This window comes from Entelurus aequoreus, linkage group LG24 (assembly GCF_033978785.1).
Source record: "Entelurus aequoreus isolate RoL-2023_Sb linkage group LG24, RoL_Eaeq_v1.1, whole genome shotgun sequence".
In the NCBI taxonomy this organism is placed as follows: Eukaryota; Metazoa; Chordata; class Actinopteri; order Syngnathiformes; family Syngnathidae; genus Entelurus; species Entelurus aequoreus.
Genome location: NC_084754.1, coordinates 1,782,512 through 1,798,001, shown reverse-complemented (window position 1 = coordinate 1,798,001; position 15,490 = coordinate 1,782,512). Strand labels below are relative to the sequence as shown.

General features: G+C 36.4%; 1 protein-coding gene across 1 annotated transcript in view; it reads left to right on the top strand.

Annotated features, from left to right (window-relative positions):
* The window catches only part of cd82b (CD82 molecule b), a 72,058-nt gene that overhangs the window by 40,328 nt on the left and 16,240 nt on the right, over window positions 1–15,490 (top strand). The window contains exons 4-6 of the mRNA XM_062035250.1: window positions 6,535–6,659; window positions 9,629–9,703; window positions 14,133–14,231. Of these exons, the coding sequence (XP_061891234.1) occupies window positions 6,535–6,659; window positions 9,629–9,703; window positions 14,133–14,231 (299 nt within the window). The remainder of the gene's footprint in view (window positions 1–6,534; window positions 6,660–9,628; window positions 9,704–14,132; window positions 14,232–15,490) is intronic.

The following is a 15,490-nucleotide window of genomic DNA, read 5'->3' as shown; positions in this document are numbered from 1 at the left end:
AGCATCACAATGAAGTCTCTGGAGGAAGATGCTAAACATATTACACACCAGAAGCAAACCAGGAGCAGGCATGCTAATAAACCAAGCTAGCTTTAAACAACTCCAAGAAATATGTGCTAAGTAAACTTTAAGAAGTGTAGGTGGAAGCTCGTTACAGAAGAAAGTAAGCGGTTTTTAACTGGAAATTAATAAGTAAAATAATTATGAGTCTAGAGAGACGATCGATATATAACAACAGTTTGTGTGTCAGACTCAGTATAGTGGCAGTCTCTACATGACACACAAGATATGGATTGAATGATTGGAGAGATCCATAAATTGGCGGTGTCTATGCCGATAATAGTATCCATCCATCCATTTTCTACCGCTTGTCCCTTCTATACTAGTCAATTTTTTTTTATATATACATTTATAATTATATCCATCCATCCATCCATTATGTACCGCTTGTCCCTTCTATACTAGTCAATTTTTTTTATATATACATTTATAATTATATCCATCCATCCATCCATTTTCTACCGCTTGTCCCTTCTATACTAGTCAATTTTTTTTTTATATATATACATTTATAATTATATCCATTCATCCATCCATTTTCTACCGCTTGTCCCTTACGGCATTGGTCCCCAACCACCGGGCCGCGGATCGATTGGTACAAGAAATAAAAAAATAAAAAATTTTGTGGTTTTTTTGTATTAAATCAACATAAAAAACAAAATATACACTTACAATTAGTGCATCAACCCAAAAAACCTCCCTCCCCCATTTACACTCATTCACACAAAAGGGGTTGTTTCTCTCTGTTATTAATATTTCTGGTTCCTACATATAGATCAATACAGTCTGCAGGGATACAGTCCATAAGCACATATGATTGTATTTTTTTATAACAAATTTAAAAAAAAAAAAATACCATACAGTTACAAAAAGGTTGGGGGACCACTGCCTTACGGGATCACAGGGGGTGCTGGAGCCTATCTCAGCTTTATAATTATATATATGTATATATATATATATATATATATATATATATATATATATATATATATATATATATATATATATATATATATATATATATATATATATATATATATTTATTTATTTAATGTGTGTGTGCGTGTGTGTGTGTGTGTGTGTGTGTGTATATATATATATATATATATATATATATATATATATATATATATATATTAGGGCTGCGAATCTTTGGGTGTTTTTTTTCGATTCACTGGATTCTCGATTCAAAAACGATATTTTTACGATTCAAAAGGATTGTCTATTCATGGAATACATAGATTTCAGCAGGATCTACCCCAGTCTGCTGACATGCAAGCAGAGTAGTAGATTTTTGTAACAAGCTTTTATAATTGTAAAGGACAACGTTTTATCAAGTGATTGCAATAATGTAAATTTGTTTCAACTATTAAATGAACCAAAAACATGATTTAATTTACCTTTGTGAAAATATTGGACACAGTGTGTTGTCAAGTTTATGAGATGTGATGCAAGTGTAAGCCACTGTGACACTATTGTTCATTTTAATTTTTTAATTGGATTTATTTTTTATAAATGTCTAATGATAATGTCAATGAGGGATTTTTAATCACTGCTATGTTGAAATTGTAACTAATATTGATACTGTTGTTGATAATATTCATTTTTGTTTCACTACTTTTGGTTTGTTGTGTGTGGTGTTTGTGTCTCCTCTCAATTGCTCTGTTTATTGCACTTCTGAGTGTTTCTGGGTCGGGTTTGGTTTTGGAATTGGATTGCATTGTTATGGTATTGCTGTGTATTGTTTTGTTGGATTGATTAATTTAAAACAAAAAACAAAACAAAAATATTATTTTATTTTTTTTTAAATTGATTTTTGAGAAATGAGAATCGATACTGAATCGCACAACGTGAGAATCGCGAATTGAATTCGAATCGATTTTTTCCCACACAATTCTCAGCGTAGTAAGTAGCAATAGTCGGCGCTTCGAGTCCGACTGAATACTTTATATTCCTCTGTGAATGTGTTTAAATGAGTTTGTCCACTTCTCGTAGCGTCACTTTTTGAAATAAAGTTAGTAAAATAATAATAAACAGCATTAAACTGCATATAGTTTAAAGACTACGGCTGAGTAAAAACACTGCTAGATAGTTCCACTTAACAGGAAAGGTCGGGGAAATAATAGATTTTTAGATGCATCGCAATCCGGAAACGGACGATTATAAAGTCTATTAGTAATGTCAAAAATCGATAATACATTTTTTTATTGTAATAAAGTAATGCAGAATGTTCTGAAATGTGGCTGAGTGCACAACAAGCCACCTCACCGAGAGATCCGACCAGCTCCTTTATTTTAGGGCACTTATGTTCCAGTTTTTCACAAATTTTAATTCATTTAATAAACGTGATGGGAATTAATTTAACTGTTTCCTATTAAAATTGCACTGTTTTTAAAAGTTGCAAGTGATAAACGCCTATTTAGTGAAACAAAAAGAAATGTAAAACTGCATCAATATACATAAATTAAAGATGCATCAATAATCGTTTTTTAATCGAATTGTAGCTCTTGAATCCTAAACGTAATCTAATTGTGAGGTGCCCAAATATTACCACCTCTACTGATCAGTGTTCTTCAGCACATCAATGCTCTACAAAAGTTTGTGCAAGTCGAAAGTTCCTGTGTTCTTCTTTCAATCCGTTGTCAAGAAATGCACAAGAAATAAGAAGCAAACACCTGCGTACTGTAACGGCAGTCGTTGAGTTCCAAAAATAAGTTTTAGGAACATCCCCAACTGTGTTCAACCAATCAGTTCGCCAGCATAGCCCGCCCCCGTTAAGGTTCCAGGAACCTTCCAAAAATCCCACCACAGTAGCAGAAACTAAAAAAAGTTATTTAAGAACTAAATCTACCCTGGTAGTTTTTGGTGGATACCCAGGCGACACTTTAGTGACTTGGATAATTGGGAAAGTTCCTGTGGTGGAAAAGAGCCTTATTTTCAGTTTTCATTCATTATGGGTTATATTAATAGAGGCATGCATGACCATTCCAGTGACTACAGGCAAAGGCCACTCAGAATATGTTGGTGTCAGACCTTCTTCAAGTCAAAAATATCTTCTCTTCCCGCAAACAGACTTGGGATCACACAAATTATCATTGTGAGTGCACAAAAATATACTTCCCAAGTCCTGAACATGAACTTAAATTTAGAAATTCTGCTTTGTAATCATTTGCAAGTGTGCGTAATATAAGGGTAACCATTATTTTTGCTGCATACATGAGGACCCTGGTCGTTTACAACAGGATCTGCAATACCAATCAGCCCCCCCGGCCCCCACACGCGCAGGTTTCCTCAGCTTATTCACCATACCACATGTCCCAAGTTTCATGAAAACCACTTAAATCATGCTAGCAGAAATTTGCTTGGAAGTAAGCCAGTACTGAAGCCAACAAATGCAGACCGTGGCAGTTTATACAGTACTGTGTTTGTTTTTACACATAGGAGGATAGATCTGCAGACGGAAGTCTGTGAACATTAAAACTACAAATCAGATTCACCTGAAAAAGAGGAAAAAAGACTGCAACTTCACAGGGCTTTTATCTGGAGAATATAGGACACAACAACATGTCCAGCAAAGGTGTTGCCCTCCTGTCATATTGGTGCTATTGAGCAGAGTATTGCCACATTCACGAGGACGGACATTCTCCAGAAAGTTTCTGGTAGTAATTGTTTGAAGGCAACATGTGGGAATCTGCTGCTCTTGAGAGCAATGAAAAACATAAGGCTGAAACGGGTTCTCAACTGCAGGGGTTCTCAACTGGTCTCAACCGGAGACTGTTTTCCCATGGCCATTAAGTCGCAACACACATCCAACTCAAACCAAGCTCACGCATATTTTTGTATTTTGCCAGTGTCGATTTTGTAAACCTATATGTGAAAAGTGCATTTCAGAGCACATTTGGAAGAAAATCAGTTCAGTTCAGTTTCAGTTCAGTGTTTCCCATAAACTGCCAAGATACCTGTGGCGGTGGGGGCATGGCTATGGGCTTGGTCACCATGACATCATCGAGTAATTTGCATAATTTACTACAATGATATGATTTTCTCTAAAAAGGCTCAAAAAATGTATACTTACTAATTAATAATAACAGTTTTGTTTTAAACGTCCATCCATCCATTTTACAATATAATTACAACACTTTATGTACATATTTATATACAGATTTCAACAATAAGTTATTCACTGAAATATATTTATTAATTGTGGTTCTTACAAAAAATATATCTTATAAAATATAAAAGCTAAAATGTCTCTTAAAGCTCTGCCCCTTTAATTAGTGCATACTAAATAATTTAACTTTAGCCTACTACTACAAGCATATTATTTACCAGCAACATAAAGTGAAACAGAGGCAGAGGTGTCCTGCCACAGTCAGTAACAAATAAACAGAAAACAGTAGTGGTCAAATACAAATAAGGCAACAAGAGAAGTATCCTACACTTCTTTTGTAAAGTAAATGTGAACAGCCTATATGGACATCTACATCAACTATATGATTTGCCTGAGAAGCTGGACAGGACAAAAAAAAAAAAAAATATTATTTTTTATTTATTTGTGGCGGACGTAATTCTTTCGTGGCGGGCCACCACAAATAAATGAATGTGTGGGAAACACTGCAGTTTATTTGGAACATGCATACGATACAATGTAATGCATCACACAATTCCAGTGGTTTCGTTACAGCACGTCCGAAAAGGAGTACGAAGAAGCAGAGCTTATTTAATCCCACCCCTTTTCATACCATAGCAATTTTATCCCATGTCCTTGTTCTCTGTAACAGAACAGTGAACAAATAAATAATAAACAAATAATATACCATAGTAAGCAAACACATATTAAATACATAAATTATCTTTATCTTAATAAAAAAAACCAAAGGGTTCAAGATGTTTATCATAATTCTTGTTCTGTGTACTTTGTGAACACTTGTAGTTTGAACAGTCTCTTAAACCGAATCATATTGCTGCTTTGTTTGATTTCTTTGCTTAATCCGTTCCATATTTTAATTCCACATACTGATATGATAAAGGTTTTTAATTGTTGTACGAGCATACAAATGTTTTAAATTAGATTTTCCTCTAAGGTTATATTTCTCTTTTGTTGAGAAGAATTGTTGTACATTCTTGGCTAGCAGGTTATAGTTTGTTTTGTACAGCATTTTTGCTGTTTGCAAATGCACCAAATCGTTGAATTTCAATAATTGTGATTTAATAAATAAATGGTTTGTATGTTCTCTATATCCAACATTATGTATTATTCTAATTGATCTTTATTGTAACACAGTTAGTGAATGAAGCGCACATTTGTAGTTGTTTCCCCAATCAGGAGGAACAAGGCAACTTGATGCTTAAAAATGTGAAAAAGACCACACAATTTGATATTTCTGTTTAGTGGACACTGTACAGTATACCAATAATCGAGGAAAAGGCCTATGAACTGTTTTAAAAATATCAGTCAGATCTCAAACTATGTAGTAAATATTTATTTATTTAATATTATTTTTTACTAGCTGTCAACAAGCTACCCAGAAATTCAGAATAGGGATTTCAGTTGAGAATACGACATAGTTCAGAACAAACAGCCACATTATATTGATATGTAGTGCAATGTACTATTTTCACTTTGAGAAGTGTATTAAGTTTGCTTATAATTGTACCATTTTTGCATAAAATAACTCTAAATTGAAGTATTTATTGGCATTTACATAGCAATTTTCATTCTTATAAGTGGTTTGTATATTTATTGGATGTTTGAGTTTGCTTGGCTGTTGATTTAATTAATATAGACCAAATAGTCATTTCCTAAGGGATGGTTGGATTCTAAAGCCACTCCGGAATTAATTAAGTGTATGACTGATGATTCATTGTGTGAGGCTCACATACAAGCATGAACAACCCCATTTAAATTGAACTACATCTGCAGTCAAATGCCAAGAAGCAACAAAGTGCAGCCGTGGATGAGCTTCTGCAGCTGCCAGCCTCTTGTCGGTGATGTGGAGTGAATTATCTGATTCTGGACGGTTTTTTTCCACCCTGGAATCTTGGGAGCTGGAAATATTCCACAGTGCTCGGTTTCTAGTTTTTTATTAAACCCAGATAACACATGGCCACGTATTGGCTCCAATGTATCTCCTCTGCAGTCGTCCAATCTTGCATTTCAGTTTTACCATTTCTTAGAAAACAATCAATCTCAGCACACATTTACCAGTGCTTGTCTTTGTTTGCTGATAATGTTAGGGAAAAAAAGTTGATCTTGGCTCTGTGAAGTATTTTTGGCTCGAGGTATCCAACTGTATCATATTTTTTTTGCATCTGAACAAATAGATACCCCGCTTAAGCTGTGGTTATAAAAAAAAAAGAACAAATATTGTAGAATGAACGCTTATCTTGCAAAAATAGTGCAATTCAGGTCTTGAATGATAGTCTTTAAAAAATGGTTCTGTTTATTTGTATCACTTTCTTCCCTTTCTACAGAGGAATCATCAGACACAGTGAAAGTGGCGTCCTATATCCTCATTGGAGTGGGTTCCTTGACCATGGCCATGGGCTTCTTTGGCTGCATTGGAGCCATCTATGAAATACGTTGTCTCCTTGGTTTGGTGAGCAATGGAATTTACTCTGACTGTAGCTGTTGGTAGTAATGATAATAATAGTAATATTAATAAGGATGTTAAATGGACTGCAGGTGGTGATAGTACCTCATCTGCCATGGTCTGCATTATGGTTGTTGAAACATAACCCTTAGAATGGAGGAAGATTTGTTGGATGCTTCCCAGCAGGCACAATACATTGATATGATATGAATGTTGACTATACAGACATGTCATTGCAGTGTTTCCCATAAACTGCCAAGAAACCTGTGGCGGTGGGGGCGTGGCTATGGGCGTGGTCACCATGACATCATCGAGTAATTTGCATAATTTACTACAATGATTTGATTTTCTCTAAAAAGGCTCAAAAAATGTATACTTACTAATTAATAATAACAGTTTTGTTTTAAACGTCCATCCATCCATCCATTTTACAATATAATTACAACACTTTATGTACATATTTATATACAGATTTGAACAATAAGTTATTCACTGAAATATATTTATTAATTGTGGTTCTTACAAAAAATATATCTTATAAAATATAAAAGCTAAAATGTCTCAAAGCTCTGCCCCTTTAATTAGTGCATACTAAATAATTTAACTTTAGCCTACTACTACAAGCATATTATTTACCAGCAACATAAAGTGAAACAGAGGCAGAGGTGTCCTGCCACAGTCAGTAACAAATAAACAGAAAACAGTAGTGGTGGTAGATAGACACAGAGCTTCATCAAACATCTGATCCACTGAACAAAGAGCTCCAAAAATCTTGAACTTTAGACTGCCATCAGTTTTACTCCCTACACTTAACCATGTGTTTCCTACTGCCTGCAGACTTTGCACCCTTTGTTATATACACATGTTGTGTTTCTAATATAAATACATTTAATAAAGTCAAATACAAATAAGGCAACAAGAGAAGTATCCTACACTTCTCTTTTGTAAAGTAAATCTGAACAGCCGATATGGGCATCTACATCAACTATATGATTTGCCTGAGAAGCTGGAGAGGACAAAAAAAATATATATATATGTATATATTTTTTATTTTTATTTTTTATTTTTTTTAAATTTGTGGCGGACGTAATTCTTTCGTGTCGGGCCGCCACAAATAAATGAATGTGTGGGAATCCCTGCATTGAAAACTGTCGATGAAACCACATTAAAAAATAGTTGTATTTGTAAATTGAGAATGTTGGATCCACGCTGTTGGTTGGGAATTTCACAAAGTTCAATAGTCAAATCAATATCACAACCTGACCTTGAATAAATGTAGTCAAAAAGCATGTTGTTTCAAAGTTGTATTCGTGTTGGCAAATGACCAAAAATGAATGGTCAAATCAATGTCCTTTGAGACACTTGTGATTTAGGGCTATATAAATAAACATTGATTGATTGAATGTCAGAACCCAACATTGATTAAACGTTGCCAAAAAGCATGTTGTTCCAACGTTATGTTTGAGTTGGTCAACGTCAGGACCTAATTCTGTTACGGCGGGGTCGCATGGTGATGCACGCATCGTTTCCCCAAGATGCAGACGGAACTCCAGAGGTAGCGTGCAGGTAGGAGAATGATTTATTCTTCATAAATCAGAATCCAGAATACAAAAATGCAGGAAAATACAAATAAACAGAAAAGCGTGCTGATTGCTATGGCAAAGCGAATGGAAAAGCTTAGCATAGAAAAGAAGAAACAACAAACACTGAACGCAACTGTTGCGTGAAGGAATAAATGGCTCTCTGATTAGTGCCCGGGAGCAGGTGAGCGTCCCGAATACTAATCAGAGGCAGGGGAAAATAATCAGCAACCAAGAAAACACAAACCCAGGGGTGCTAAAACAGAACGAAGGGAGTCTTTACCTAAACAAAACATGATTCGGACAACGGATCATGACAAATTCAACAAGTTCTCAACATGGTTTTAATGTCTTGTGCCTGCTGGGTTTATCAATGACACTAAAAAAAAACATTTACTACATACTTGACCTCGCAACCCAACTGCTTTGGTTGTCAAGTGGTTAAAAATAAATAGAAAGACTTACCTGAAAATGTAACATTTAGTGAAGAACTCTGACAGGGACCACAATTCACAAAATACATATGAGACCGAAAAAGAAAATGCATGCTCCCAAAAGTAGCAGTTCTTACAGTAATCTCTGTCTTGCTGTCTCATCCAAACCACCAAATCGTTCCCATTTACAAGAAGCTGGCATAAGCCTACCTCAAACATCTTAGTCATAACCTCACGACAATTTAACGTTTTTATTCCATGACAAAGCTCAATGCTGGTGTGTTGGTAAGATTGAAGTGGTCGACGTGAGCATCCACAGTTAGGATAGACTTTGGGAACGGGGAAATGGTGTGGTTGCAGAGTCAAAAAGTACACGACGTCTTGAGCAAGTCATGCACAATCTAACTCATCCTAATTCCCCAGCTTTTCCTAAATGTTCAGAGTGATAGAAACATAAAATCCCCCTCTGATCACATAATATTCTCTCGCTTGTATTATTTTAAGCCACGCATTTGATGTAAGATGCCTGTTTGATTTCTACATGCCTGGTTAAGAACAGAAGTTCTTGCTGACACTGTAGCCAATTACCTATCTGCTTATGTGTGGGCAACATGTAGGGGGGTGGGAGGGAGTGACAGAAGGAGGTACAGTAAGATGTTGGTGTACAAGGGTGTGTAAGTGGCCTCTCATGTTGGGTGGGGGGGTCATTGAAGTGCTGCTTTGACCTACTTTTCTCCAGCCAGTCAGTGACAGTGACCAGCTGCCACTAGAGCTCCCAGCAAACACACACACATACCACAAGACCTCAGAGATACGGTTTAAGACGCGGTTCTGCAATTAAAAATGAAACGTGAACATGTTTGACAGGGTCAGTTTGGTTGTAATTCGTTCTCTCAAGTGTGTGAAACCACTCTGCAAAATGTATTTTTCTGTAAACTTAATTTCTCGTTTATTCTAACAGTATTTCACCTGCCTCCTGCTCATCCTCATTGCCCAAGTTACTGCTGGAGTTCTCATCTACTTCCAGAGGGATCAGGTGAGACACTTTTTTTTTATAAGTTTGATTTAAAATGCCGTTTGTGCTTCCCCATTTCACAGCTGTGAGTGTGAGCCTCCCGCTTCCTGAAGTGAAACGGTTTCATAGCTTAACAAGTGAAAAGTCACAGGATGTTGGTTTTTGACTAATGTGAAGCTGCGGGCTTTTAGGTGGGCTGATGATCTGGGTGGCAAATATAGCAGTGTTACTTTCTTTAGTCTCTATATTTTACAGGCATTGCACTTTTACCTGGTGTATTGTTTCCTGTATTATTACATAGTGATATGTAACATACATTTTTTATGTATTTAATATTTATTGACATCCGGCTTCAGACATTCCTATTCATTACATCATATTTGCATATATGTCTGCCATATATGTCAAAATATTTGTTTTGTTTATATCCCAATGATGCCACCAACCCCCACTCCCCAAAAAAGAGAAAAACTGCAAGAAAAAACTAAACAAAACATTGATTGATTGATTGAAACTTTTATGAGTAGACTGCACAGTACAGTACATATTCCGTACAATTGACCACTAAATGGTAACACCCCAATAAGTTTTTCAACTTGTTTAAGTCCACGTTAATCAATTCATGGTAAAACCAAACCAAAGTAATAATAATATTAACAAATAAGTAAAATAAATAATAATAATAATAACAGCAACAATGAAGACAATAATATAAACAGATAGTAAATAAATAAATAGAAAAAAAGACATATAGGGAGTAGGGGTGTAACGGTAGAGTGTATTTGTATCGAACCGTTTCGGTAAGGGGGTTCCGGTTCGGTTCGGAGGTGTACCGAACGAGTTTCCACACGGACATATTAAGTAGCGTAACGCTGTTGTGTAAACAATGCACACCGAGGCACAACACACGGCAGGCTAGCAGCTAACGGGCTAGGATAGACTGACCATACGTCTTCTTTTCACCGGACATGTCCTCTTTTGCGGAGCTGTCAGGGCGGAGTTTCTTAAATGCCTCAAATGTCCGGCATTTTGAGTTAGGGTTGCGTGTATTTTCAATGTACGTTCAGGGTTAAGAAGGGGTTAAAAACAAAACAAATTGTGCGTGCAGCAGCATTGGTGAGGGAGGGGCAGAGACAGAGAGAGAGAGAGAGTTATGATAAACGCGCATGCGTCGCCAGGCTCTGCTTTTTATCCATAGATTTATCACATTTTATTTTTTATTATCTATAGCAGGGGTGTCAAAAGTGTGCCCCGGAGGCCATTTGCGGCCCACAGCTAATGTTTTAAAGGCCCACGGCACATTCTAAAAATACTATTAAAATAAACAAAAACATAACAAAAGTGAAATAAAAAAGGTTAAATGTAATTTAGAAAAAGTTGCAATGTTGACTAATAAAACAAAGCTGTTTTTCTTTCTTTCAAACTGTCATTGCTCAAAACATAATATTGAATTAAAATAAATGTTATTATGAATTATTGACCTATCCAAGGTTCCCATTACTTCACATCAAATATTCAAATTAGAAAAATATTTTTGGTTGAAGATTTTGCAAATTAGGTAAATAAATAACCTAAAGATGTATATTTTGTTGTTTTCTTACTGTACCGAAAATGAACCGAACCGTGACCTCTAAACCGAGGTACGTACCGAACCGAAATTTTTGTGTACCGTTACACCCCTAATAGGGAGTAATCTTTTTTTTAAAAGTACAATCACTAATTCGAGAAAATAAAATCAGGCTTATGGGGCGTGACATAATTGACCCAGTTTTCCCAGTATGAAGTAAATTTCTCCAATTTATAAATAATAAAAGCCGTTATCTTCTCCATTTTATAAATGTACATTGTGTTTTCCATCCACAACTTCAAAGTTGGGCTCTCCTGTAATATCCAATTTCCTGGTAATAGAGATGTGTAACATTTCAAGTGTGAGTAACCCCCGTTTTTTACAGGACGTGTCACGGCTACGTTGCGTAACTCTCATGCCGGCAGACTCTTCCTGTTTTTATTGAAGTCAATATGTCCGTTTTCACAGCCCTCGGTACGGATGGCGTGGCCGTTCCGGATCTAAATGCGCTAAATATACGTAGTGCTTCTATTTTTGCGTCACGAAATTCAAACGCAAAAATTCAGTTACATAACTTCAGTGTAAAAAAAAAAAAAAAAAAAAAAAGCTTTTGTAATGAAGACACAAATTAACCGATGTAAAGATGAACTCCATAAGTTTGCCAGACTCAATAAATCGCAGTGTGCATGTGTTGTTACGGGCTGCAAAAGGGCAAAGCGGTCACTCTTTGTGGCAGTTTGTATTACGTGCACATAAACATTAGTAATGATAACTGCTGGGAAATTATTGTATTAGCGTATTCAATTTAAATGATTGAAAAACTGTGATTGATAACCACACATGAATAAAAATATGGATTGACTAGCGTTAGCTTGCGAGCTAACTTAAATGATATCATAAAAACAAGAGACTGTTTTTCCTCATTAAAAAAAATAACATACCCCAATTTACACTTGTCTAAACTAGGGCTGCAACAACTAATCGATTAAAGCGATTAAAATCGATTATTAAAATAGTTGCCGATTAATTTAGTCATCGATTCGTTGGATCTATGCTATGCGCATGCGCAGAGTTTTTTTTGTTGTTTTTTTAAATAAACCCTTATTTACAAACTGCAACATTTACAAACAGCTGAGAAACAATAATCAAAATAAGTATGGTGCCAGTATGCTGGTTTTTTTTCCAATAAAATACTGGATAGGATAGAAATGTAGTTTGTCTCCTTTATCCGATTACTAATCGATTAATCGAAGTAATAATCGACAGATTAATCGATTATCAAATTAATCGTTAGTTGCAGCCCTAGTCTAAGCACATTACTGTCCAAACAACTAAGATATACTAAGTGTTCAATGCATACTCGACAGTTTTGAGTTGAAACAAACAGCCGTGTCTTCAACAGGTGGTGAACTCCCATGACATCACAAACTGAAAGTGAATTTTTTAAAAAAATATTATAAAATGTTTTCAAATTAAAATGGAAGAAGATAAACATATTCAAACACACAAATAAAAATAATATTGCTTTTATGGAGACAGAACAATAATGTTCCCACTGCCAAGAGAATATATTTAATGTCTATTTTAGTTCAAAGAAATAAGAAAATACAACTTTGTTAAAAGATTTGAGTGTGGGTGTAAGTACTTCTTGAGCACATTCAACAATACCGCGATAATAATGACAAGTGTTTAATTTCTTTACTTGTGATTTGTAATCAAGTGCAAAACGTTGCGAACAGACAAAGTATATTTGTTTTATTTAAGTTAGATATTTAAAAGCTCAAATTACAATTACAATGTTAAAATATACGAGAAATACAAGTTTATTGCTTTTGAAAGGCGATACTTGCATTATAATGGATTATTACTTAATTAGTGCTTAATTTGGCCACAAAATAATGTTGACAGTTTTATCGGCAATCATTTTTAGGTCAATATATCGTCAAGCAAAATTTGTTATCGGCCCAGACCTATGTTTTGGACACATTTGTCCACTCTCGCTTCTCCCCATTCCTGGCACCTCTTCTCACCATCAAAACCAAATAAGATAGGATGTGTGTGCATTTGCAAAGATAAAAACACTGGGTGTACTCATTGTGTTTTGTCCTTACACAGAACAAAGTGAATAAAGAGTGAAACTCCTTATGCATTATTCCACACTCTTTTGAGAGGGAAAATATTCCCCTAACACATGCATGCAAAGACAGTGTACAAAGAGCAAACATCGTTAAATAAACACACATTTACTTCATGAGCCACCTGAAAACGAAACCAAAGAAAAGCACAAATCAATGAAACACTACATCCCCACCATGTAACCAGTCATGCATCTTCACAGCTACTAAACATATCAATGTGTCTCTATCAAGTTGAAATTGAAACCTGATAAATATATATTAGTCCCACTTGAACAGTGTTTGAGAAGTGTTTAGTGCTGCGTGGACATGCTGCTCCAGCACGCATGTGTTTATGTATCACTTGAGGCTGGACGTGCTCCTTGTTTAAAGCTCACCACAGGGCAGGGCGGTGCCCCCCTTCCCGAAATAGGGTGAGGTTGTATCTCCAAAAGTGCTCTGAATGCTACACCGCTGCTACAGCTCTGTAATCTCGCACTCACACTGAGGCTCCTGCAAGGCTGCATTGGTGCAGCTTTTGGGTTGAGTGTGGCACCCGACAGGGCACCTGAGGCCTTGCCTGGTAAAACATTTAGACAAAATGTTGCAAATAAAGACCAATGTTTAGTTTTTTTCCTGTCTTATGTATCGCTTGTATTTGTAAAAACCCCACAATTGACACATACTGTTGGAAATGAACAATGTAGCTATGTGTTGTGTGTTCAAATTTAAATTGTAAATGAACTGTCCCCTGTTTTGTCTTTTCTAGTTGAAAAATGAGATGTCCAACATCATAAAGGGCATGATAATCCATTACACTGGCCAGAACAGAACAACCGAGCAAACTTGGGACTACATTCAGAGAACGGTGAGTTCATGCCACATCTGCACTTTTTAAGTTTGGGTAGTCCAAGGGTCAGCAACCATTTTTAAAAAGGATTGAAAATTGAAAAAGATGGGGGGGAAATATTTGTTTTGTTTTAGTATGTTTTTTTGTTTGAGGACAAACACGACACAAACCTTCCCAATTGTTAGAAAGTCCACTGTTTAATATGTTTGTGTGTATCCTTCCCTGATGACAGTGAACATCGTTTTGTCCTACTAGTTTCGGCGGTTCTTGAACTCACCACAGTGTGAACTGTGACGCAACAGTTTGTTTACATGTCAAATCTTCCACTCCTTCTTTGTCTCATTTTGCCCACCAAAAGTTTTATGCTGTGCGTGAATGCACAAAGGTGAGCTTTGTTGACGTTATTGACTGTTAAAGGCCTACTGAAAGCCACTACTACCGACCACGCAGTCTGATAGTTTATATATCAATGATGAAATCTTAACATTGCAACACATGCCAATACGGCCAGGTTAACTTATAAAGTGACATTTAAAACTTCCCGGGAAATATCCGGCTGAAACGTCGCGGTATGATGACGTATGCGCGTGACGAAGTCAGAGTAACGGAAGTTATGGTACCCGTAGAATCCTATACAAAAAGCTCTGTTTTCATTTCATAATTCCACAGTATTCTGGACATCTTTTGCAATTTGTTTAATGAACAATGAAGGCTGCAAAGAAGACAGTTGTAGGTGGGATCGGTGTATTAGCAGCGGACTACAGCAACACAACCAGGAGGACTTTGTTGGAGCGCTAGCCGCGCTAGCCGCCGACCTCACCTTGACTTCCTACGTCTCCGGGCCGCCAAACGCATCGGGTGAAGTCCTTCGTCCTTCTGCCGATCGCTGGAACGCAGGTGAGCACGGGTGTTGATGAGTAGATGAGGGCTGGCTGGCGTAGGTGGAGAGCTAATGTTTTTAGCATAGCTCTGTGAGGTCCCGTTGCTAAGTTAGCTTCAATGGCGTCGTTAGCACAGCATTGTTAACCTTCGCCAGCCTGGAAAGCATTAACCGTGTAGTTACATGTCCACGGTTTAATAGTATTATTGATTTTCTATCTATCCTTCCAGTCAGGGGTTTATTTTTTTGTTTCTATATGCAGTTAAAGCACGATGCTATCACGTTAGCTCGTAGCTAAAGCATTTCGCCGATGTATTGTCGTGGACATAAAAGGCACTGAATGTCCATTTCGCATTCTCGACTCTCATTTTCAAGAGGATATAGTATCCCAGGTGGT